Source organism: Echinops telfairi, unplaced genomic scaffold (genome assembly GCF_000313985.2).
Source record: "Echinops telfairi isolate 266 unplaced genomic scaffold, ASM31398v2 ScPeMD7_6;HRSCAF=24_0, whole genome shotgun sequence".
In the NCBI taxonomy this organism is placed as follows: domain Eukaryota; kingdom Metazoa; phylum Chordata; class Mammalia; order Afrosoricida; family Tenrecidae; genus Echinops; species Echinops telfairi.
In genome coordinates this window covers 14006644-14032096 of record NW_022103902.1, presented here as the reverse complement: position 1 = coordinate 14032096, position 25453 = coordinate 14006644, and the positions used below count along the sequence as shown (strand labels likewise).

The 25453-nt window shown below is 54.8% G+C and overlaps 1 protein-coding gene across 5 annotated transcripts in view; it reads right to left on the bottom strand.

The window, feature by feature from the left end:
* The window catches only part of BOC (BOC cell adhesion associated, oncogene regulated), an 83153-nt gene that overhangs the window by 9282 nt on the left and 48418 nt on the right, over positions 1-25453 (bottom strand). For 4 of the 5 annotated variants that reach the window (XM_045286208.1, XM_030884437.2, XM_045286209.1 and 1 more), the window contains 9 exons: positions 12396-12542; positions 10423-10566; positions 8531-8824; positions 7984-8256; positions 6646-6935; positions 1740-1902; positions 1241-1351; positions 523-729; positions 75-256 (listed from right to left, as the gene is read on the bottom strand). In XM_045286208.1, coding sequence (XP_045142143.1) covers positions 75-256; positions 523-729; positions 1241-1351; positions 1740-1902; positions 6646-6935; positions 7984-8256; positions 8531-8824; positions 10423-10566; positions 12396-12542 — 1811 coding nt within the window. The remainder of the gene's footprint in view (positions 1-74; positions 257-522; positions 730-1240; positions 1352-1739; positions 1903-6645; positions 6936-7983; positions 8257-8530; positions 8825-10422; positions 10567-12395; positions 12543-25453) is intronic. The other variant, XM_004706485.2, reaches the window with a different exon arrangement.

Here is a 25453-nt window from a genome sequence, read left to right as displayed (position 1 = left end):
CGGGGTGCAGGGGAGCTGCGTTAGCTCGGGCAGCCAGCCCGGTCCCATCTTCTTGAGGGCAGGGCACCACTTACCATCCACTTGAGCATGATGGTGGTCTCGTTGACGGCGTCCGTGAAGGTGATGTAGGGGCCGGCCACCGGCCGCTCGTACACGCGGCCGCCGTAGCCCGACACCACGTACGGCCGGGAGGGGGCGCTGGGCTCGCTCTCCCCGAGCATGTTCAGGGCTCTGACCCGGAACTTGTAGGAGGTGCCTGCCCAGGGAGAGGCGCTCCTGAGCCCGGGGGCCGGAAGCACCTTCTGGTCCCCCCACCCCTCCCCCAGGCCAGCCAGTGGCTTCCCAGAGGCCAGCATTCTGCTCCTCCGCGTGGAGACAGGGAGGGTGCGGGGCTTGGGCAAGACTCCACGAGGCACAGCCGGCTGAGCAACATGGCAGATGGAGGCGGTGTGGAGGGAAGGCCCCCCACTCCCCCAAAGTTCCCCTCCTCCGAGTGCTCAGGGGAGGGCGCTGGGGCCTTACCCTTCTCGAGGCCCGTGACCTCCACGGAGAGCCGGGAGGGGAGGATGGCGCTGGTGGCCAGCATCCAGTCCCCCACCTTCTTCAGCTTCTTGTACTCCACGCGGAAGGACTGGATCGGAAAGCCGCCATTGCCGCGGGGGATCCAGGTCACGTACACGGACGTCTCCGAGGCCATGGAGATGGTGGGCCTGTCGGGGGCTTCAGGGGCTGGGCCAGACGGGGCACAAGAACGAACGCATGAGGCAGGTCCGCGGTGGCACAGGAGTTGGGTTCTGACCGGACTCCCCAGCGCCTGATGCCCCTCAGCCCCACTCCCAGCGGTCCCCAGTGGGAACCACCCACTGGTGTTGCCTCTCCAGGGAGGGGCCTGGATTCAGGATCTTCCATCTCTTTGTGTGATGTGAGAAGCCAGGGCACGGCAGCCAGAGGTCTGCAGCTCTTCCCCCCGCCCCCCCCCAAATCACTTGGGATGGACAACAATGCATGTTAGGATCCAATTTGTGTTTTAAAATGCCAATCGCTTTTTTTCCTCATCGTGGTGCACTAGGGAGATCCCAGGAAAATGCCCTAAGGAGCCCAGGGACCTACAGAACCAATATGCTCCTAGAACTGCAGCAAAGGGGGCCTTGGGAACAGTGGGCCTAGCTTCTAGATCTTCTGCCCTTGGTGGCTCACTTCAGCGAGCCCCTGTACTGCTGCAGACCCCCACCGGGCTTACGGGAGAGACGGCCGTGATCCGGCTGGCTGCTGCTCTGAGGGCCAGCACCAGGGTCATCTCTCTGGATCTGTTGCTCCTTGCTGGCCACGATCTCGGGTTTGGGCCGCCGCCCTGGGTGGAAATGGGCTGAGCTCAGCACGGGAGGGAGCTTGCAATAGGTCTCCCTCTCCATAGAGCCCTTTTGGCCTGAGCCACTGCCAAGGATCAGAGTGATGCAAATCAGAATCCAGCTGAGTCTTGTGGTTTGAGCCCTGGCTGCCTCTGAATCGACCCCACCATGGTAGTGCTGCTGGCCTCTGTGTAAGGCTCCACAGAGGCCGGCTGAGGACTGTCCCCATGAGAGGGGTGGCCTGAGCCTGTGCACACACAAACCCAGGGAGGCAGAAGCTGACAGGAAAGAAGCCCAAGGGGCAAGGTGAGCAGGGCTCCCGCCTTGGCATGGTAGGGCTTTCTCTGGACCCGTGGAGACCCCAAGCTGGGGGCAACGTGTGAGCCGTACCAGTCCGGAAGGTGACCATGGCTGTCTGGCCCTCGCCCGCACAGTTGTAGGCAGCCATCTCCACTTCATACAGGCTCCCGGGGTCCAGTCGACGGAGCATCAGGCGGTGCTGGCTGGCTGGGATGCCATTGATGGTCCAGTCATCAGAGGCATTTGTGACCTGCTGGAGAAGGCAGCGTGGATCAGGACCAGCCTCCCTGCCCGCTTGGAGCCACTGTGGGTGTTGGTTTGTGAGATGAGGGAAGCAGCCTGAGAGGGCAGCACGAAGCAGGGGAGTGGGTCGTGTGGGGGAAGGCAGTGCAGTAGAGCCGGATCCCTGACAACTTGGGGGATGCATCCAAGGGAAACTCAGGTAGAAAGCCTTGCTGAGGGATGTGTCCAGTGACCTTGTGCTCCCAGACCCTCTGTTTGAACTTTCTCCTGGTTCCATTTAGATCAAACGCAGTCCCTTCCATTCACACCCTAATGAGATTAAGAGCAACAAAATAAACTCAGTGGCATCAAGTAGAATCTGATTTATAGCGACTACAGGACAAGGTAGAATTTCCCCTGTAGATTTCTGAGACTTAACTTTTTGGGAGCAGAAAGCCCCACCAGGAGTAGCTGGTGGTTTTGTAAGCAGCCCAACAGGTAACCCCTACACTACCAGGGCTCCCTGAGAAAAGCAACACAGGTAAAACTAACCTGGCCTCACTCAGTGCTCACAGCCCCCGGGGGCGTGGAGCTCCGCACTTTATAGACAGTGTCCCATTCTTCCTCCCAATAGCCCTTTCACCGATGAGATGGATGAGTCATTTGCCCAAGTCCATGTTGCTTGTGAATGGAGAAACCATGGCAACACTGACATGCATGCTCATAAACAACCTACCCTAGAAATTAAAAGTCTCAGAGCCAGAAAGACCTGGGTTCAAATCCTAGCCAGATCCCTTACCATTTGTGAAATTCTGAACAAGTTCCCTACCCACCTAGATCCCTAAAACTGTTCGTGTCCCCGTTGTTAATTGCCGCTGTGGCGGCTCTGACTCGTGGCTCCCCATGGACACTGCCTGGTCCTGACGTCACAATCATCAGTATGCTCCAGGCCATGATTGTGCCCAGTGTGCACTTAGAGAACTCTCCCACACAGAGAACTCATCTTCCAGCACATTCTAACGGACACTTGTTACAACAGCACCATGGAAGCAGTGCGACCAGAGTGCTCTTTAGAAGCAAGGATGGCGAGTCTTCATCCTCCGTACTTTGGACATGTGAGAGACCAGTCCTTGGAGGAGGGCGTCAGGTGGTCACATAGAGGGGCAGCGACAAAGAGGAAGGCCCTCAAGGAGATGGATCGACTCCCTGGCTGCCACAATGGGCTCAGACAAGAACAATTGTGCGGATGGCACAGGCCTGGGCAGCGTGTCATTCTGTTGTCCCTAACAACAACAAACAACACTGTGAGGACCCGTAGAGCTGTCTCTGACTAACTTTTGGAAGCAGGATACCATCCCAATCTTTCTCCATCTGAAGATTCCACTGAATGAACTGTGGCCCCCCCTGCTGGGATGGAAATCCTGGTGGTATAGTTCTCGGCATCACAGCTACACCCAACAGATAACTAGACAGACGGCTGGGGATTCCCTTTCTAGAACAGGCCAACTGAGCTCTTCTGAAGATCACACTCAGTGGTACGTGTAAAGTGCACCGGCACAGAAGAGGTCCCCAATATCCACCTGTCACCCTCCCGACCCCCACGTCCTCCACCCTGTGACAGCTGTCATTTCAGCCCCTCCCCCTTTCTTGTTGTTCCTCCCCTCACGCCCGTGGAAGACTGAACAACGGTGGGCAGCTGAGAACTGCTATGGATTAGTCTTCCCTGGACTGGCGTCCCTCGCCTGCCCCTTCTGAAGATAAAGAGAGCTCCAGCTTCCTCTACGGACAAAAGACCTAGTGCTCTCCCTCAGCTGCCAACCGAAAGGTTAGCCCTTTGAGTCTGCTCAGAGACCACAGGCTCAGAGACCATCAGACGGGAGCTCAGCCCGAGACCCGGACAGTGCTCCGCTCTGCTCGGATACAGGAGTGGAAAGGCCAGCCTGCAGCTGGGTTTTTGGTGCGCGTCTCGGCTCTGCTGCGAAGTGAAGCTGCGGTTTGCTGAGAGAAGAAAACAGCTGGTGGGAAGAAGGGCTTTTATCCTCAAGCCGAATATTCCAAGAGTGGAACAAAACCTACCATTCAAGACTCAAGGCTGCTCTGGGCTCATTAAGGTCAGGTTTCCAGGATTTGCTCCAAGGGGGGGAGCTTTACAAACGGAGACTCCCCAGAGATGCTGGAAACCCAAACACAGTAGCCCCGCGTCTGCAGATGCACCAACAAGCGAGGCCCGCTTCACACGCTGGAAAAAGTGAAAATTCGCTAAACGAGTCCCAGTTCCCCAGCAAGAGAATGGGGGATGGGAAACCCAAACAAACGGTGACTTCTGGTTGCAAAAGTCTTTTCTCGAGAGATGATCTTTAAGCACGTTAGTCCCTCAGAAAGGAAGTGCTTTCAAGACATCATTTCTGCCCTGGCAACGCCAAGCTAGCGGTTCCGAGCGCCCGGGAGACTGGAGCCTAATAGAAGCCAGACGCAGTGGGGGCTTGGTCCTCTCACTTCCCCCACCCCCCTGGCCTGGGGCCCTGAAATGAAAATACAAAACGAGAGGGTCATTAGTCACTGTCACACACACGGCGAGGGTGACTCGGCCATCGCCTGCCACTTCCGGACCCCGAGCCTGGCCTTTGCCAGCCTGCCCCTTGGAGAGGCGCTTTTGGGGCCACCTATTGGCCTGAAAAATATTATTCTTGCTAACACACTGCTGCCGCTCTCTTGGGGGTGGAGGGCATCTGGCCTGCCCCGATGGCTGTCCCCAGCTTGGAGGTGGACGTGTCCAGTTACACGGGGAGATAACGGTTAGATGCAGGCCTGGCTGAAGCAACTGCTGAACAATGCTGCTTTCTGTTAACTCATGCCCCAGCGGGGCGACAGTTGATGAGAGACTGCGCGCTTGCCCTGCCTGGGAGGCAGCAGAGAGGCAGCGTGGGGCTGCTGCTCCTCGGGTGTGGCTGACATTCCCTGGGTCTCCGTGGGCTCATCAAAGCAAGCATGATGGGGAAGGGCAGCACGAGGGGCCAGCAAGGCCCAAGGCAGGGAAACGGCTTCACGCCGCACTTCCCACTTGGGACGAGACAAAGATGTACACAGGCCTCTGACATCATTTTCTGCAATTTCTACTGTGTGCGTTTGGTGCGACAAGTAGAAATTTAAAATCCATTCAACGATAGTGATTTCCTCGTATGGTGGCGTAGTCTTTCTGTGCTGGGCTGCTAACCACAAGGTGGGCAGTTCAAAACCACCAGCCGCTCTGCAGGAGGAAAGATGGGGCTTTCTACTCCCAGGAAGAGTCAGTCTCTCCTGTCCTATCAGGTCACACGCAATGGCAGTGAGTTAGAAGTGGTCTTATTTTTTTGAGCGTGGCCTTAGAAGGTGTGCTTGGTGGTAAAAACTGTGAAGAACATGGCTACAGATGGAAAGACGGGAGGTGCAGGCCTACCCAGAGGTACCTCAAAAGAGAAGGCTAGCCGTCTGCTTGTGTAAAACCAGTCCCTGGAAGCCCTGTGCAACACAATCTACTCACACACACTTGGAGAACACTGGGGAGTCACAATCAACTCGATGACAACCGCAGCTTACTGGTTAGCGGCCTTGGAAAGAAATCTGTGTGCACCTGGGAGGGGCTGGAACATGTGTGTGTCCAGGCATGCTTTCGTACAAGGAATTCCATGTCCCTGTCCCTGGGGGCAGGAGTTTGAGTGATGCTGGGGGTCAGGCACTGGCCTGCTAACCCCAAGGCTGTGGCTCAAACCCACTAGCCCCTCTGCAGGAGAAAGATGAGGCCGCTTGCTCCCGTGAAAACAGACAGCGCTGGACACCCCTGATAGGGCCACCAGAGGGCTTGAGCTCCCTGTGGGGGAGTTCCCTGTGGGGGAGGGCAGCCGCCCAGCTTCCCCACCCCGCCTCACGGGGCCTGGTGGCTGAGAGAGGATGGGGCTGGATTGGCTCGGTCCCTGAATCCGGGTCAGTCAGATACCCTCCCTGATGGCTCCTGGAACATTCACCTGGACAGGGTTCCTTCTGTCAGCGAAGTAGCTGAGGTTTAACAGCATGCAATGCTTTCCGCTCCAATGGCTGCCGGACCACCCCGAGCCATGATGAATTGTGAGACCCGAGGGGGGCTTTTGCAGCTGCCAGAAAATGCTAGTTCACAAAATCCCTGCCTCTGTTCTGGCTTTAGAACGAGCTCGCCCGGCCAGGCTTCCTGCAGGTATGTGCCCACCACAGCTTACTCCGGTTAAGAAGCAGAGCTGCACACGCTAAGGCCAACAACGCATGGCAGGCAAGGCTCACGGGCATGAGGTTAGGTCATTTGGGACCAGGAGTTGATGGTACTGGCCTCCGGGAGAGGAATGCAGAGAGCGCAGACCTGAAGGCACGTGACTTTTGTGTAGGTCTGTGTTTGGCAGATGAGATCCACGTGAAGACACCTCCAAAAAATACCCCCCCAAAAACCAAAAAGCACCTGCTTCAGGACACCCCTGGGAAGCAGTTCTACATTGCTACAAACAAGGTTCCCCGAGTCGCCGGTGTCTTAGCAGCAAATGGTTAGTGTGACTTCCTATCTAGTGAGGGCCCCCAATGCCCTTCCTGCAGTGAGATGCTGGGCAGTGGCTCGAAATGGGCACTAGAGGAGGTGGGCGAGCCGTCATGGCCAGTGGGGGGGTGGTGGCCGGCCCAGGCTGCGCACGCTCCCGGGGAGGAGGCCAGGCGGCAGAGAGACTGGCTCAGCCTCATGGAGAGGAGGCTGCCCAGGGACAGGTGGCCAGGGATGTACCTTGCGGTGCTTCACCATGTAGTAGAGGATGGGTGCCCGGCCACCGCCCTCATGCCGAGGACGCCACACCAGCTCGTACGAGTCAGTCTTGGACGTCCGGGGTGAGCTCAGGATGATGGGGGCCTCGGCCGGGGCCAGCTGTCCCTTCTCTCCAGGGCATGGAGGGGAAGCAGGCGGCACGGACGTCTCAGGCCCCCTCAGCAACAGGTCAGGGCTGCCCGGTCTGGAAGATGGCACAGGAGGTGTGGCCACGTCCGCCTTAGCATCTCGCCAGGGCCGCAGGGTGGTGCCTGGGGGGACACACAGAAGGGATGGGTGGGACATGTTAGTCTGGGCTGAGGGACAAAAAGAAGGAAGCAGCGGGAAGAAGAGGCAGGAGGAAGGACACCCCCCCCCCCACCGCGCCCCTTGACACACAACCAGACTGTGGGAAGCAGGCTAGTTTAGTGTTCCTGCCCTACCAGGAGAGCACAGCACACTGCCCAGGTGACAGGCAAGCTTCTGTGCCACCTGCCTAAGGCCACACTCGGTGCATCCTAAGTGAATGCTCTCAGCTTGCATGGTGCAGGCACCCTGTGCATCCTTCATTCTCATGTCAAGACTGGGGAGCAGAGGGACCTGTCCTGTCACTATGGGGTCTCCCCACCATGCCACCACGTGGCCCTTTCTTCCTTGACTGAGGAGACGGGTGCCAGGATGGCAACCATAGCTCCTCCCCTCAGAGCCCTCAGAAGCCCCCGAGGATGCCACCCACACCCGTCTATCCTCGACCTCACCACCCGCACCACAGGATGAAGTTGCCCAATGATGCCCAGTCAACATTTCATTAGCCATTGCTGGACTCTTCTCCGATTTAGGTTTAACCACCTCCCAAGGTTCTTGAGGCTCGGCGCTTTTCCTGCCTGTTGGCACCCCCGGTCTGCTCACACGGCTCAGTTGGTTTAGGTGCCCACAAATCAATCGAGCCAAGGAGGGCAGACTCGCGTGGCTGAGAGCAGTGCTATCCACACTGGCTTCCATGGAAACCATGCTGCAAATGGATTTTCTCGAAAGAAAATACACACGTTGGCTCCAGCTGCACACAAAACTGGAAGGATATGGAGCATATGATAGCCTGCCCCCCCAGGCAAGGGTGGCACAGAAATTCATGAGACGCTCCATCGATTTCTTTTTCAAATTTTGTAAAATTGACCACAGTTAAGAGAATCTGACTTCTCAAGGAGCTAGTGCCAATCTGAATGGCTTTTGTCGGGTGGTGTCTACTGGACACATCGGTTCCCTGGAAGCGAGCGGGCTGTGACTCCTGGCCGGAATCCTGGCTCGAGAGGCGGCACTCACCTGGCCGGGCGGTCCTCAGCTGGACCACAGCGTGGGCGCTGCCGACTTCGTTCTCTGCCATGCACTGGTAGACGCCTTCGTCCTCGGGCCCCACGCTGACCACGCGCAGGGCCCTGCGGGACAGGCGGAGGTGCTGGCTGGGGGTGAGGGGCACCGCATTTCTCAACCACAGCACGGAGGGCGGGGGGTTCCCGCGCACCTCACAGGTGAGCTTGGCACTCTGGCCCCACGGGATGACCAGCTGGGACAGCTCCATGGTGACCTCAGGGGGTTCTGTGGGAAACCAGAGTGGGGTCGGAAAGGCTGTTCTTCCTGTGCTGGGGCCATCCGGACTGGGGAGCCCCCTCCTTCCCTCTGGCTGCTGGCACCCCTCCCAGGAAGGGGTGGGGGGAGGAAAAGGGCCCCGTGTCCCAGCAGAGCCAGGGCAGGAAAGGGGATGGCGGAACCGCAGATGCAGTGTGACCCAGTGCAGCCGCCTGCAGCCCCCCGGGCCTCGCAGACCCGAGAGAAGGCGGGGAGAGCAGGGGGGCCCACAGGAGACACTCACCAAACACCTGGACGTTGTAGAGAATGACTGCAGCCCCGGGCTCCCCCACCCCGTTGTCAGCCATGCAGCGGTAGGTCCCCGAGTCCTCCTCGCTGGTGGTGTCGATGAGGAGGTTGCTCAGCAGGAAGCGTGTTTTGTTGTAGGCCGCCACACTGGACCCGTCCTTGGCCCAGGTGACCCTCGGGGGTGGGATGCCACTGGCCACGCACTCCAGGATGAGGCTCTGCCCCTTGGTGACAATGATGGTTTGGGCCTCTGGGGGATAGATGATTCGGGCCGCCTCTGCGGTGGAGCCTGGAGGGGCACGGAGGGGAGAGATCTCAGGCCGAGGGTGCCCTCTGGTCGCAGCCTCCCCGGGGGGAGGGGCAGTCTCATCCACATTGAGTGGGCAAGTCACTTAGTTCCACCAAGTCTCAGGTTAAATGAAGAAGCAAAAAAGTTCTTTTTGCAGAAAGTTGTTCTGAGAAAGTGGGATAGCACGGCGAAGCATCCTCATTGAAGCAGGGGTACTAACCCAAAGGTGGTTCAAACGCACCAGCGGCTCTGAGAGAGAAAAGACCCAGGGACCTGCTTCCATGAAGACCCACACCCAAAACACCAAGCCAACTGCCGTCGCCTTGACCCAACGCACGGCGAGCCTACAGGACAGAGCAGAGCTGCCCCACGGGATTTCTGAGCCTGTCATCTTTCTGGAAGCAGGCTGCTCCATCTCTCTCCTAGGGCGCAGCTGGTGGGTTTGAACCGCAAAATAGCCAAGTGCTTGACCTATGTCACCACCAGGGGTTCCACGTTAAACGTGAGCAATCCAGGCAATTCCAGGGGCCAATTCTGCTTTGTCCCACGGAGCCTCTACCAGTCGGCATTGACTCGAGGGCCTCCCACAGCCTTAACCTGAGCACCCTTAACTGTGGGTGCCAAGAGGGAAGGGGCAGAGAGAGAATAGGAACCGTTTGCCCACGGCAGGTGCTTTTTCCTGTGTGCCCTCTGCACATGCGCAGAGACCAACAGTGGCTCAGCGTGGACAACCTGGAGTCAATGCCTCTGTCTCCAGGCCCACAAATGCCATAGTCACTCCATCAGGCCCTCAGTCCAGGACCCTCGAGGGGTGGGTGGGGAAACGGCTTGGGCCTTTATGGAAAGGCACGCCGATGCCCGAGACGTGCCATCCTCGAGGACGTACGCGGCAGCAAGCTCTGGTGGTTTGTCTCTTTCACTCTATGGGCCAAACGGGGCAGATCCAGGGTTTTTAAGACCTGAATCGGCCACCCTCTGGGATGCTCTCTTTCAGAAGGATATAAAATTACCAACATGAAACTACACACAGGGCATCAGGAGAGTCTTGCTTCCTTAGCTTCATGGTAAATCCAGCTGACCTTGAGACCTCCTGGACTGACAACCTGGCTTTAACACCTGAGTGCACAACAGATGTAAATCCTCCGAGTGGATAGTGCTTCGAAGGGCAGTTGCTGGTGCTGTCCCCAGGGAGGTTCGTGGTGGGGACAAGCAGGCCAGCCTGGGGCCTCACCCCGGTGGGCCAGCGCACCCTCCTTTTATTGATACCTTTGCTGCTTAGCAGCTGAGTTCCAGCCACTCGTGCACAGGTGCCCCCTCACGGGGTCCGTGAAGGGACCCTCCAGGGGGGATGGAAGAATGGGGAGCGTCTCCCAGTGACCAGCAAGCCCAACCAGCCGTCCAAGCCAGGCCATGAGCTGTGCGGGAGGGAATCCCCTCCCGAGGGGAGGGAATCCCAGCCTCCCTCCCGGGTGCCTCACTGACAGCGCCCCACGTCCAAGCCCGAGAACGCAAGCTGGTGCATCGCCGGAGGCCGCCCCCCACCCCATGCCATCTGCAGGGCCCCTCCATGGGGTGGGGCATCCGGCCCTGGCGCTTACGGCGCACGCGTAGCCTGTCGCTGGAGCCGGCCGTCTTCACTTCCTGGGTGACTGGGTTGTAGGCCGCGCACTTGTACATGCCCTCGTCCTCCTGGCTGGCATTCACAATCTGGAGATTCCCAGACGGCATGATCAGGTAGTTGTCTGCGGAAAGGGCCAGGGAAACGGGATAGTGAATTGGGGCCCAGGGCACTGTACGCCACAGCCTCCCTTCTCAGTGTTACCTTCAAAAGCATCAGGTAGGGCAGGCACCAGGAGCCGATGTACACCTGAGACTCCACAAACCCAGACCTAGAATACTCTTCTCTGTTAGGATGTGGCTGTGAATGGGCTGAAAATTCAGGGAGAGAGACTAACCAACCAACCAACCAACTCAACTAACCAACCCACCTCTAAGAGACGGGCCAAATGCCTCACAGTTAGCTCACAGGTGCAGAAGAGCAGTGTCTACATTCCAGGGCGCTGCGGTGGGGTGGGAAGGAAGCCAGAGTGGGGGTCTGCCAGACCAGGGTTCAAGCTCTGGATCAGCCAGCTTCTCACTGTGTGCCCTTGGGCAAGTTCATTAACTTCTCTGATGGTGCACTCATTTGTGAAACAGTGTAGCCCCTGGCGGTGTTACCAGGACGGCGGGCGGCCCTGCGACACGTGGGAGGTGAGATGACACGGTTCCTGTGAACCACTAGGGTGAAGGGAGCTGGCTTGGTCCTGCGGTCAGGCCCAGACGCTGCCACGGTCACAACCTCAGCCCTCCTCACCACGATATTTAACCCACCCACCAATCTCTGTCCTCACCACTGCCACTACCACCCCGCCTCCTGTGTCACTGGCTGCTCCTGGCTGAGGAGACCCATGAGAGTGGGGCCTGGGGGTGTGAGATTATCTGCCAAGGACACCATCCATGGAGGTGGCTCTCAGCTTCCTGGCAGGTGAAGCGCTGTCTGTCTGTTCGGTAGCTGTGTTTTGGTGGCCGGCTGGCTGGCCTGAGAATCTCTGGTCCCTGTACTCCAGACCCACCCAGCCTGCGTCAGCCACCCCACGTGTGCTGTTTGGACATGGGCTGTATGGATGGGGAGGCGGTGACTCTTGTGGAATGGACAGGCATTAGTCTCTGCTCCGACCTCTGTGATTTCTGAGTTATAGGATTAGGGTTGCTTGTTTTTAAACCCCTGCCCCTTTTTTCAAAAGGGGTTCTGGGTTTCTTCAATTTTCTATAATGAACATACATTCCTGTCACAACCCAAAAAACTGCTCATAAAATTATTTTAAGATCAAAGCTGATACCAAAGGCTCACTAGAAAGTAAATATCTAGAAAATAATGATGGCAACATATGTACAAATATGCTTCATACAATTGATGTATGAATTGTTTATAAGAGCTGTAAGAGCCCCCAATAAAATGATATTTTAATAAAAAAAGAAAGAGAAAATATGATAAGATCTATGAAATATTGGAAGAGGTATCCAGTTTGAGCGTGGGGCCAGGTAAAATTGGGTCTGCTTGGCCTGGAGTGCAGGGGTTGTTGTGGGAAGAAGCCGACTGCGTCCGGAAAGACAGCCCTCCCCTGCACCCCAAACCCAGACTCACTGCCATCATGTCAGTTCTGACTCACAGTGACCCTGTTAGGACAGGGTGGAAGTGCCTCTGGGTTTCTGAGGGTGTAATTCTTGACAGAAATAGAAAACTTCACCTTTCTCTCTCAGAGTGGCTAGGGGTTTCAAACTGCGGATCTTTTGGTTAACACCTTCTGGGACCTCAAGAAGGTGACAGAATCTCATAATGGGGCAGAGGTTGGCCACAGCAGAAGCCCAGTCCTTCAGGATCCGTATCGATCAACATCCAGGCAGAAGGTGGTCAAGGGGCAGCACGAGGGATGGGGCTATTGGTGTGTCAAGGGGGTTTGGCGGCAGCAGTAGGCCACCCAGCTTGGTTGCGTTTCTCCCCTGGCTTGGGGCCCCTGCCCTGCTCACTCACCTCGAGAGGCCTCCAGCCACTGCTGTTTGACGCTGTATCGGACCTGGGCCTTCGGGTGGCTCTCTGGCAAGTGGCAGGCAATGACTGCCGTGTTCCCCTCATCCACTTCAATCACGTGCTGCACGTCCAACTTGAAGTCCTGCAGGTCTGTGGGGACAAGGGACGCTGCTGGCTAGGCCTCGATTGCGGAGGAGAAAGACAGTGAGACATTTCAGGGTGGCCTTGTGTCCTGGGATCCTGGGGTCACGTCAAAGGCTGCAGAACCTCACTCACTGGGGGCTCTCCGGGAAGAGGGGCCCAGGTGCCTCCCATGGCGCCCCTTACAGATGTGGGAGCTTTGATAGGATGGAATCTTCAGAGGGCTAGAGCACGTGGGCAGGGAGAAAGAGTGCTGCCAGGAGGTGCCTGTGGCCCAGACCAACCCTTTCCGTGATGGTGGGACAGGATGGGGTGACCTAGCAGTGCTAGTTGGCCCGGCTCAACCTGGCTGGCGTGCGGAGTGGGCTCCCGCCGAGGCACCGATCTCGAGACACAGCCATGGAGACTGCCAAAGCGTCTGAGGGATGTTGGTGGGCACGGGAAAGGAGTGCTCAGCTGTCTCTGCTCCCATTCAATCAGAAGCAGCCTTCCCAAGGTTCCCCCGGACACACACAGTGGAAAGGGCCAGGTCTGAGAGTCCATCCAGAAGGCGGGGTCCTCCTGCACCAGAGCGGTGGCACTCAGGCCATGGCCAAGCCAGTGGCTGCCCAGGGCTCCCTCAGGGTGCTCTGAGGGTTTTCAGAGGCCAGGCCGCTCTCTCAAGCCACGAGGAAGCACCCTGTAGGGCTCACGCACTGGACTGTGGGGAAGCCAGGGCTCCCAGCAACTGTCTCTGCCAGGACCGGAGCCTACTCAGCTTGGTGACAGGGTGCCTGGGGTTGACCCTGGGGGTGGTGGAGCTCCATCTGGAAGGAGAGTGGGGTGTTTCCCAGTGAAGCCACTGGTCCAGACAACAGAGCCCTCTTTGTGTGTGCTGAGTCCGCGATCTTGCTGAACCAGGCAGGCCATTTGCTCAATCAAACTGCATGCCAACTGAGGTCTCCAGGGTCATGGCTAAACTGACAAGGAGAAATAAAACTAAGGGAGAAGAAGGTAAGAGAGATGAAAACGATCTATTTCTCCATGTTTCTCTTCACAGAGATAGTGTAAAAGCCCTGGAGGCACCCTCTCTGAATGATGGCCGCCCCAAATTCTGCTCCCGAGAACTAGATACCATCAGAGCTAACGGCAATCCCACTGCAGGACTCCACCTGCCTGTGTGTTGCTGTTTCCAAGACAGGAGACTCGGCGAAGGCCAGAGGGGCAGGCGCCAATCCGGTTTCTCACCGAAGACAAGAGCTAGTTCCCCCAAGCAAACTATTGCCCGCACTGGAGACCCTCTTGTTTAGAGGACCTTTTCAGAAGCCCTTCCTCAAGCTAAGCGAGGAGGGGGTAATTCCTTTGTCTTTCTTAAGGAATATCCGTATCTCATTGGTACAGTACCAGACCGTGAGCTCTTTGGGGATAGGGCGAGGCCACACTCTTAATTGTGGATCTTGAACCCAATGCAGGGCCTAGTCCTTAGCAGACACCTGGTAAGTGTTGAATAGATTAATGGATGTCTTGGAAGTAGGGCCCCACAAAGCAGGATACAAGGTGTCTATGAATTTGCACGTGACCTTCACCATGGTATTTCAATCGCCTGTGTGTGCACGTGAAAGCCGGACAGTGAAAAAGGAAGCTCGGGAGAGAAGTGATGCATTTGAATAATGGTGCTGGTGAAGAATGCCAAATATGTCAAGGAGTGCCAGAGGCACAGACCAATCCGTCTTGGAAGAAGGGTAGCCAACATGCTCCTTCAATGAGCTTACTTTGGAGATGTTATCCGGAGAGACCAGTCCTGGGAAATGAACATCATGCTTGGTAAAGTCGAGGGTCAATGGGAAATCCAAAGACCTCCAGGGAGGTGGCTGGCCCAGCAGCCACCACAATGGACTTACAACGAACGCTGAGGATGATGCGAGATGGGGCAGTGTTGTGTTGTGTTGTGCACACGCAGGGTTGCTCTGAGTCAAAAGCAATTGAAAGCACCTCACAGCAACAGTCATGAGCTCAAATGCCCCGGCTGAACTTGGTCTACACCAAGCTCAAGAACAAGGGTCTAACATAACAAGTGTTCTCTGAACAATTTATCTAAGCAGGGCCAATGCCAGTGAAAATAGCATGTTTCTTGAGACATGACTTCCTGGGTTCCAAGGCCTAATAATGGCGGAGTAAGAAACCCACGCTATTCACAGAGAAGTGTGCCCAAATTGATGACATACTGCCAGATTCACTTCCCTCTTCTTGCTTGGCCCCAACTCACTATCGGGGCTGTACAGGTAATGCCCCTTGGTCAAGGTGAGATCTCCCGGCCTTTAGTGGGGCACAGAACATCCAGGGCTTTTCAGTGATCATGTCATCATCTTGCTTTGTGTGTGTATGCTATCCGAGCCTGGTGGGTGCCCTGGGTGTGCACCACTGCCCTGAATCCCCCCTGCGAAGTCCTGGGGACTGAGCAATTCTCTCTCAATCCTGGCGGAATGAACCCATAGTCCAGAAGGGGAGGCCAGAGGTCAGCTGCGCAGGCACGCAGCCTGCGCCATCCCCAGACTCTAATGTGGGAGGGCCCCACTCCTCGTTTAAAGCTCTGCTGCCACTGTCTCAAAATTCTTCGTTTTTTAAGGAGGCACCTTGCATTTTCCTCTTGCACCGGGCCTGAGCCTCATGAATTAGGTCGCCAGTGGAGGGATGAGCCTCTCAGTCAGGAGAGGCGAGAGCTTTTCTCTCTCGAGAGAAGAGAAGTGTGCTCGACACATTCTAGCTAAATCTTGGTCACATTGCTTTTCAAAATCTGTGCACTTAGAAAACCAGTCACAGAGGCCCTAATCCTCCTCCAGGGCAGTTCGAGAGCTGAACCTGCCAGGTCAGGAGGCTCTGTGAGGGACGGCATGCTCAGGGGCATCCGGAAAATTCCGCAGTCACTCAGAAGCCCTCTCTTCCACGGTCCAATAACCCCCAAACGACTCCACCAAGGTTTTTTCTTTTCTTTCTTTGCATCACGCTAAGGAAATTGGCCTCGGGCAAGAATATACTTAAACGGAGCTGATCGTTTGGCAAGACAGATGTGAGCTACTGAAATGAGTTTGGCACCAGACTGCCATCTCCTTGTTAATACCATGGGCTCTGGCCCTGCTGCTAATTAAGGGCTTATCTAGACACAGAGCACACACCGTTCCATGCACCCACTGCGCCAACCAACCCCGGACAGAGAGCAGTCATGCCCCTTCAGGTCCTCCTGCCTCCCATGCACCCCGTGACAACTGCCTGAGTTAAGACAGAAGGCTGCGTAGTAGGGGAGGCACCGAGCTGGGCACCCGTCACCTTGCAGCTGGATAGCCCCTTGGTTCCCATGCCAACATGTGCACAACAGCTTGAGTGGGCAGGGCCAAGGGTAGCCCAGCTGGGCATCCAGCTCCCCACAAGGGCCGACTGGCAGGCGAGTCTTCTTGGCTCCAAAACAAGTAAGCAGCAGCTTGGTCCTTGGCCCTGTCCCCCCAGTGCCTCCTAAGCTTAAGCCTTAGCTGTGGCCCCACTATACAAACACTCCCACTTAGCCATTTGGAGCTAGGCTTGCATTTCCCGAAGGGATCAAAGACAGGGTAATGAAGTGATGAAGGATCTGAAAATGGGCGCAGCCCCTTTCCTAGGGTTGGGGGGCAGGAAGGAGGCCAGGAAGGGAGGCTTCATGATCAATACCAGCCCAGGCAGCCATCGGACTGGCAGACGCAGAGGGGAGCGCTAGTTGGCTGCTTATGAAGAGAACCAGGCTGTTCCCAGGCCCCTTTGTCTGCAAAGCCATTTTCCTGGCTGTGTCCCTGGGCGGCTCAGGCCGGCTTCCCTGGGACTCAGGGCAGGGCCTTCCTTTACAAAGGTGGTTAGCAGGCCTCCCCGCAGAATGACGGATCAGGTTTCACGGAAATGGCTTGGCAGGACACCTGTCCTTGCCTGTTGGCTGGTGTGTTTGAGAAACCCATTAAAGGAATGTTTTTGTAGCTTTAATCCTCTTACCTTCCCCTCCTCGCATCCCCTTTTTCCGCATCCTCTCTTTGTGCATTCTCCTGGCTACTTTATTAACTCGTCCATGTCAGTTAATGAAATGCCAACAACAGGCCAATTCTTGCTGTTTCTCAACTCTTCACAGGTCAGGAGCCCTGTTCTTGTGGGGTGGGGCGGGGGTGGGGGGGCCGTTTCTGAGCTTTCCGACCTTCTGTGTCATCACCGAACTGCAGAAGACCCATACTGTTGGAGGCACATACAAGAACCCTGTCCTGTTCTTCCAAGAGCTCAGTTTCTAAAGGGGCGATGTATGAGAAGGAGTCAAGAAGGTTGTGGGAAATCGTCACTATCTTGTCATTTCATTTTTCCACGAACGTTTTGAAGCCCCCTTGTATAGTCTGATACATCCGTTCTGTGGAACCCGGGTTGCAGAGATTAGAGATATTTGTTCACGTGTCAGAGGACACCAGGCGCACACCTTCTTGGCCACAGTAATGATGAAGGCAGATACACACCTTCTAGAAGCACCTGAATCTTACCCAAATATTTACAATTTGGACACATTTCGGCCGGTGGGGTAAGGTCTTAGTTTAAACTTCTTTCTCACTACCTTCTAGAATCAAGCCTTCCTTTATTTAAAAAGAAGGTTCCGTGAAGGTACGTATCCAATCAAACTCCTTTGTGTGTGTGTATTTGTGCATTTTCATAACACACGATTGTCAAAGCTTAATGGGCTATTCACCCACCCAAATTCCTCTGTGAAACGTCCAGCTGTGGGACCTGAGCTACTTCCGGCAACGCCAAACCGCTATATTCCATCAACCCAACAATCACTTTCCAGGGGATCCTTCACCTGATCCTCTTTCTCTCCGTGTCCTCTAGGCTGCCAATCAAAGTGTGATTGTGTACAAGACGCTGGGGAAGATGACACCTTCCGCTGGGTGCCACACGCAGTTGCCAACACTCGAATCTGCAGGATGCTTGAAAAAACAGGCTAGTATGTTTTGTTATGACTATACTCACTGTCGGACAATATAAGAAAATCATTAAAAAAAATAAAAACACTTTAAAAAAATCTTTGGCCTTCTCCCCATGCAGATGTTTCTCACGCCTGGCCAGGTCCTGAAGGGACAGGAAATACTAAGGCTCTCCTGCGGGCATCATGGGGACAGGCCTGTGCACATCTGTTGAGACTCAGAGGGGCGCCAGCAGACGGCAGGGGCATCCCTCTAGGCCGACTTGGCAGTGCTCTCACAGCAGGTTTCTGGACCTGCTGATAATTCTGTTCTTTAACTCGCCTGCTGCCGAGCCTCAGCTTGTCCCTGCGGTGGCCCGCGGGGTCACTGGCTATAATGTCACAAAGCAAGCGGAAAGCTGCAGTTCTGTGGCGTGTTGACCCCATGGGCCTTCCCTCTGCCTCAGCCCCTTCTTGAGAAGTAGCAGGAGCAGTACAGTTAACCATGGCCTTCTGCACCACAGCCCTGGCTTTTAATGCTGTTCAACCAGACTTGGGTTTGGAGAGGTATTGGGACCATCTCTCCACGTGGCCTCTGAAGTGTAGGGGCTCTCATGTACCCCCATGAGCACCACTGAGAGACAAAGAATCACAGCACCACTCCCCACCACCCCCACTTCACCTGAGGAACCCTGGCTTGGCATCGCCCCAAGGCTAGTCGTCCAAAAGAAAGTGGTTCAGCAAATGGAAACCACAGGGATCATCTGCTAAGGATGCGGGAGACTATAGGACCCGCAAAGAGGCTAGAGCCTGATGGGCCTTTCAGGAGGTCACAGCGCCTGGCGCCAGGGGAGTGGACACTGTTTACTGTGGACCTGGACCGGGCAAGCACCTCTGAAGCCACGCAGGCTGGCGAGTGACGAAGTCCACTACCAGTCTGTGGCCTGGCATACAGACCACTGGGGCCAAACCCAGCTGTGTCCCACAGTGCTGAGCAAAACCCCAACACGCTGTAGTCAGCACTCTGCATGGTCCCAGGCTCAACCCTCCAGGCATCACTGAACCATGCAGTCTCCGAGCCAGGCCCTGCAGAGCACATGATGAGGGTGGAGTTCCTAAGCCCAAGGAGTTTTGACATCTAATTGATCTGAGAGAAGGCAGCACTCCAGGCAGGCTATACTAACTCGTGAGAGCCCTGTTTCCACGCACAGCCCCCACCACCTCCACCAGCATTCCTGCCCGTCCCGCCCATCCGGGCCCGGAGATCTCCAGAGCAGCGGAGGAGGAAGGACCTTTGGCAGAGCAGGTCCAGTTTCTCCCTTTGCAGGCCGGGAGAGTGGATAAACACATTTGTTCTCCATGGGATTTCTTCCTGCCTATCCAATTGCAACATTCATTTTTGGCTCCAACGCTGCCTCCTGACAGCCATGAAACATGACATGAAATTTCTCAAACACACTCGATGAAAGCAAGGCAAGCACAGTCTCATTTGAATAAAAACTGTTTCCATGGAGGGAAACAAAAAACACCTTTGCAGATGCCAAAGACATTAGTTGCTAAATCCTACATCTTTCTCCCTCCCGCCCTCTGTTGAGTTGGGGATTGTGCCCAGCTTTGCCAAGGGAGAAAGGAGAGGATGGGGAAGAGATGAAAGAGATGAGATAATGAGGGCAGACCATCCAGGTCAAGAAGGGAGGGATAAAACTGGGGCTCGGCACTCGGGGAAAGGAGGCATCCAGGGAGGAGTGGGAGAAGATGGAGGGCGAATAAAAAGAGCCCATTTTGCAATGTCATTAAATGATCTGCCGTGACCTGGCCTAATTCTCCAGGAATGCCTTGACTTGAAGCAATTAAAATAGATGTGTTCTAAAAAAGACAGAATGAGAGAATGAGAAACAGGGCGAATCCTGGAAGAGTCGTCAAGTAAGGGAGCCATGTCTCCAGGGAGTCTGGCAGCCAGATGAACACTGCAGGTGCCTTCGACTTCCGGGCGACTCTGAGGTCCGGCTGGCGAGCAGAACTGGGGAGTTGCTTTTGGACGAGATGAAGGAACGAAATGGTTTGAAAAAAATACTCTGAAGAAAGAGAAAGGGGGTAGGGAATAAAAAGGAACGGCTTGCCAGCCACCCACATCACACATATTTCTCTGATCACCGAACATAAACTATAAACTTCGCATTGGGAAAATGAATGTGAGCCCCGGTGGTCTGGACTCCTCAGAGGCCGCGCTGGATGCTGGCACCGCTGGCAGCTCCACAGGAAGAGAGGGAGGAGAGGAAGGAACTGGGAGGGAGTTCGGGGACTCCTTCAGCATGGCCCCTGTGGACAGACGTCCAGATGGGAGAGGCTGGGGCAGGGTCCTACGGAAGTGAGTCGTGGACCCACGGTGGGTCCCGTTTTTCCTGCCCACTCCTCCCAGGGGTGGCGGTGGCTTCTGACCCATCCACCTACCTAACCCCTGACGGTATGCCCTGCGGTGGCTCAGAGCCACCCCCATGGGCATTCCCTGCACAAGACACATCCATCATTTTGTACCTGAACCCCTCTTGGGTCTATTTGCATTTTTCGATTTCTTTGTATCCCAATTTGTTTCTTTGTATCCTTCCAAATCGACTTCCTTACAGCTTTGTAATACTTTAGAACTTGAAGAAATTACCCTTGGCACGCCCTCTGGGACCTTCTCTCAGCGAGAGCCTCGTCTTCCAGAGAGTCCCCAGGGCCTCCTATGTGTCAGGCCCCCTGTCACATCCTGTGGGCACAGAGACGAGTGAGGGAGTGGCGGCCCTCCAGGTGCGGGGATCGTGCCAGGGGAGGCCTGGGGATGGAAGCTCAGCATGTGAAGGAAGCCTGAAGAGCAGAGCCTACTCCAGATTGGGAAGGCGCGGGTCGCGAACGGGTCCCTAGCGAAGGTACTGGTATCTTGAGAACTGAGAAAGGATTCCTTAATCCAAGGGAGGTGGGCCCTGTCTGGGAAGGCAAGGGACGGGGACAGAAAACGTAGGTAGATGAAGACCAAATTGCAAGCACGGGAAAGGCACTGGGAGTTGAGGCAATGGCGGCGTTCTGAGCAGGGCACGCGGAAAGCAGAGGGGGTGGGGCCCAGCGATGGGCCGCCAGCATCACGCCAGCCAATGTTCACAACTGGACACATGGAAGAGGGCCAGAGTCTTTCAAAATTAGGTGTGAGTCTCCCAATTGGCCGTGGAGGGGACGGGGGTGGGTTTTTGGCCTCAGCAAGTTCTTTCTTCTTTTTCCGTTGAGTTATATTGAAAATAACAAAACATGTACAAAAAACCCCACAAAAAACATCTATCTTAGACGTGGACCCTTTGTCCCATTTGGAGGGCAGATTTGCTGTGCTTTAGCTCCTAACTTTCTTACCAGATATCAAAAATGGTTCAAAGTAGAAATCTCTAACTCCACCCGACAGACACAGACAGACACACACACACACACACACACACACACACACACACACGATCCCTTGGTTTTCCTCTTCTTAAACGAACCCTCTTGCATCAAGTGTTGTAAAGGATTCCAGTGATTTCAAGCCAGCCACTCAATCCTTTCTTCGTTTCTCCCTGCAAAAGGCTCTCCGGCATCCGTTTTGGCTCATGAAACGCAGTTTGTACCTGCTGCACACGCTACGTAGCCTGCGCTGTGCTCCGGCTGCGGCCTTTCGTTTCAGTGTGTGGCTGAGTGTGCCCTCATGGCGGGAAGAGCAGGGTCGTGGCGGAAGTTGGGGGGAGTCCGGTCAGAGACTTCGGGGTGTTCTCGGTAGAAGATGCACCGAGCAAATCTTCTGGAGTGGGTAAATATGAAATTAGGACCCTGAATGTCTAAAGTAAATCTTGGTCACTGAGGAACCCAGAGCAGAGTTTACACCACGGCACGTCTGTCTAAGCACTCGAGCCAAAGGGCATCGTGTTGCTAATGTCCCTGGAAGGTTTCACCAGAATATCAGGGACGGTTCTGGTAAGGGACGCATGGAAGCCCCTTCCATGTGTACTCGAATCTAGTAGGGAAGAGTATACAAGGGTCTATCGGGTGAAGCGAATGCTTAAGCGTTGGATTATGACCTGAATGTTTGGGATCTGAAACCACGCAGCGGTACCGTGGAAGAAAGACCTGGTGATGTGCTTCTGAAAAATCACAGCCAGCAAACCCCGACAGAGCACAGTGCCACTTCGGGGCGCATGCGGTTGCCGCACGAGACTCAACTGGGAATGAGACTTTGGTGTAAAGCCAGGTGAGACATGCCTTACTGGTTTTGCATTTCCATATCCAAGGCGCTTAGCACCTTTTGTGACTGAGCTGCCTTTCGCTCCTTTCCTTGCCTGAATCGCAGAGTACAACGTCTACCATTTATTAGATGAAATGTATTAAAATGCGAAGTTGAGCCGAGCAGCTACATGTCAAGCCCAAACAAGTTCTCCTCTCTTAACTGCATCTCCCCCGTGAACCTCTCGCCCGGCCCGAGGCCAGCTGGCACTCACAGCTGCAGACCCTGTGCCCTCTGGGGACAGCTCAGGAAGCCACCTGTGTTTTCTTTTCTCCCCCAACTCCTGTTGTCACAGTGGCCCCTTCACTCCTCAAAGCAAGGAGCTTGCACAAAATTCCCCGAGAAGCCCAACGCATAACTCTTTTTTTCTTCAGTAAGAACCAAATGGTACCTCTTTGTTTTGTCAGGGGCCGTAGGCTGACTGAACTAGACTGGGGGTAGGGACACAGTGTTAGGAAAAACATGCGAAGGTTTCCTTGTGGAATTAGAAAATATGCATCCCTAATGGGAAAAGAGATGGGGACAGTGCCGAGAGAAATGGGGATGGAGGGAGAGAAAGAGAAGAGAGGAGAAGAGACGAGGAGACATTGACTGGTTGATTTCTGAACCATCCCCAAAGCGTCTAGGGCACCCATTCCCCTCATTGTGAGCACTTCGTTCAGCTGCTAATGGCCTGAGCAAGGAGAGGGCTTGTTGAAGGAAGGACTTGGAGAGGAAAAGGTTGTCTCTTTCTTCAAGGTTTAGCTCCTAAGTCTTCCTCTCTCCCCAGAAATGGTAACAAATCACGACTACTCTCTGAATCTCCATTAAAGTCAGTTTTCATCTCTACCAGAAAATGTATTTGGTCTGATCTGCTTTACGGCAAACGTGTTTTCGCTCCAGCCCCCTAGCCCTAGAGAGGCCTGGCAGGGGAGGTTTCATCATGCACTTGGGTTTTCAAGCCACCAGCCTCCAGAAAGTCCAAACATAGACATCAGAGCTGGGGAATGGGTGGCTTGCTGCTGTTACCCAGGTGGACCTTGTCAGCCTTGGACTAGGACGCCCTGTTAACTGGTGAGGCCCTGAGGCAGAAACGGAAGAGACCGAACACTACTTGTGCTAAGCAAGGAGCTTCTGAGAAGATCGCTGTAGGGACTGCTGGGAACAGATGTGGGGTTCTTCCAATCTGCCTACTTCGTTCGCTATGGCCCGCTTGCTGGTTCTCGCCACCCCTCTCTTCTACAAAGGAATTGAGGCGCCTTGTCAAAATACACTCTAAAAATTACACAACGTCTTAAGTGTCAAGACCCAGAGGTCTGATATAAACTGGACGCTGAAGGGAAAATCAGGATTCAGAAACGAAGGCCCTGAGATGAGGTTGTCACACAGGAGCCACGGTCTTGCCTCTGAGCAGCCTGTGGCCACAGCTGTGCAAAGGCCGGGATGAGGGAGCGTTGTCCTTGCCCCCAAGGAGCGGTGGTGACAACAGACTCTGTTATGTCAGTGGTACAATGCCAGTCAAGGCTGCAGATAATAGATCCAGGGGGCAGAAAGGGATTTATGGTTCCACAAAGGCTATGGAGAAATAACCACTAGCTATGTGGAAACACTTAGGTCTAAAGGTACCATTAAAGATCCTTGGAGCTGGACTCGGAGGGATTCTGGTTTCAGTCACCTCCCAAGAGACATGTTCTGAAACCCCCACAGTCAGATGATGTATTTGGGGTGGATGGTGATGGGCGGTTAAAGGAAATTAGAAATAGTTTCAGTGAGAAAGGGCTGCAGGGCTCCGCATGGCCCATTCAAGTTCAGGGTCAGAGCTGCCCCCAAGACCTTCGCGTGGTGGCTGATGGGAATCCCAGGTAGGGAAAGCTGAGCAGGAGGCGGCAGGGCTTGTGTCCGTAGCATGCGCCAGGCTGAGGGCCAGGGTCAGGCCAGCCTGCCAGCCACAACGGAAGTGTGTCTGGATGGCAGAGGCCACAGTAGACAGACAGATGTCAAAGTGGGCTGCACTGACAGCACCCAGGGTGGTGACACCAGGCACGGGCGGCGCTGACTGTGGCAACCATGGGAATCTGGCTGGATAGCACATGCACGAGAGGGCTTCAACAAGTTTGTGGGAAAAGAGAAGGAAAAGAGAATGGCATCCCCACCCCCCACCACCCCACAGACCTTTTGAAGCCTCCTTGTGTAAATGGGAACTCTGGAATTCATGGGACAGGGAAGCATTCTCTTCACAAGCCAGTCTGCCTTGGCTCTGGTTATGGCTAGAAGGGAGAATGCACTCAGCTGCTCACCCAAAGGCTGGAAGGTTGAGTCCACCCAGAGGCTTCTCGAAGGAAAGACCTGGGGATCTACTTGCAAAATATCAGCCACTGAACACCCAGTGGAGCACTGACACAGGCCAGGTCGCCATGACTTGGAATCAACTTGTTGGTGACTAGAAGCTTCGCCACCCCTGCACCATCATCCTGAGGGATGCTCCTGGGTGCTCCTGAACAGAGTTGGGCGGTGGATGGTTAAGATTTCGGCCGAGCATCCTTTGAGGGCACACAACGTTCCACAAAGGTCTGTTGACCAAGTGAATGAATGAATGAATGAATGCTCAAGAAGATTGTTATTAGTCTGGCTAGACCAGAGGATGTACACTGGTACAGAAAGGAACTGAAAATACAGGGAATCCAGGGCGGATGAGCCCTACAGGACCCGTGGTGTGAGTGGCGAAACAGGGAGGGTAGAGGGAGAATGGGTAGGAAAGAGGGAACCGATTACAAGGAACTATATGTGACCTCCTCCCTGGGGGACGGACAACCGAAAAGTGGGTGAAGGGAGACGTCAGACAGGGCAAGATATGACAAAATACCAATTTATAAACTATCAAGGGCTCATGCGGGAGGGGGGAGCGGGGAGGGAGGGGAAAAATGAGGACCTAATGTCGGGGGTTTAAGTGGAGAGAAAATGTTTTGAGAATGATGTACAAATGTGCTTTACACAATTGATGTGTGTATGGATTGCGATAACAGTTGTATGAGCCCCTAATAAAATGTTTTAAAAAAAAAGAAGATTGCTATTACATATTGTTGCACTCGGTTCTTAAAAACCACAAAACAAGAAAGGAAGGAAGGAAAGAAAGAAAGACCCACAGGATTGGTGATATGAGTGTTAGAGTGCTCATTCACAATTTTGGCACTCCGAGGCAGGAAGTGACTTCTACAAAGTTCAGTTAGGTGACAAGGGCTAGGACTTCAACCCACGATTGTTGGATCCTTGTTTCCCACTACCACTGGGGCTCTTCCTTCTCTTCTTGGGTCAAGTTGTAACAGTGGGGCTCCGGGGTCCCTGGTTACCTTCCCACCTTTACGCAAAGTCGGAGTCCCAAGGGAATGCCTTTCTTTCCTGGCAGTGTCACGGCTGCCTCACCTTCTGATCTCTGATGTGGGGGGAGAGGCTAATTCAGGAGCGCATGCCCAGTCTTCACATTAGCTTGAGGACCCGGATGCCTCGAGGGAGAAAAACTGCCCAGTGACACCCCATCTTTATTTCCAACTACTATGAGAACCCAGGGATGATGGGGCAATGGAGAGAATTAAAGAACAGAAAGAAACTCAAGCCAAACCAACTCCCATCGAGTCCATTCTAACTCACAATGACCCTTTAAGATGTCCAAGGGTCTTCCAGGTGGTACATCTTTACAGGAAAGACAGCATCTTTCTTCCATGGGCTACT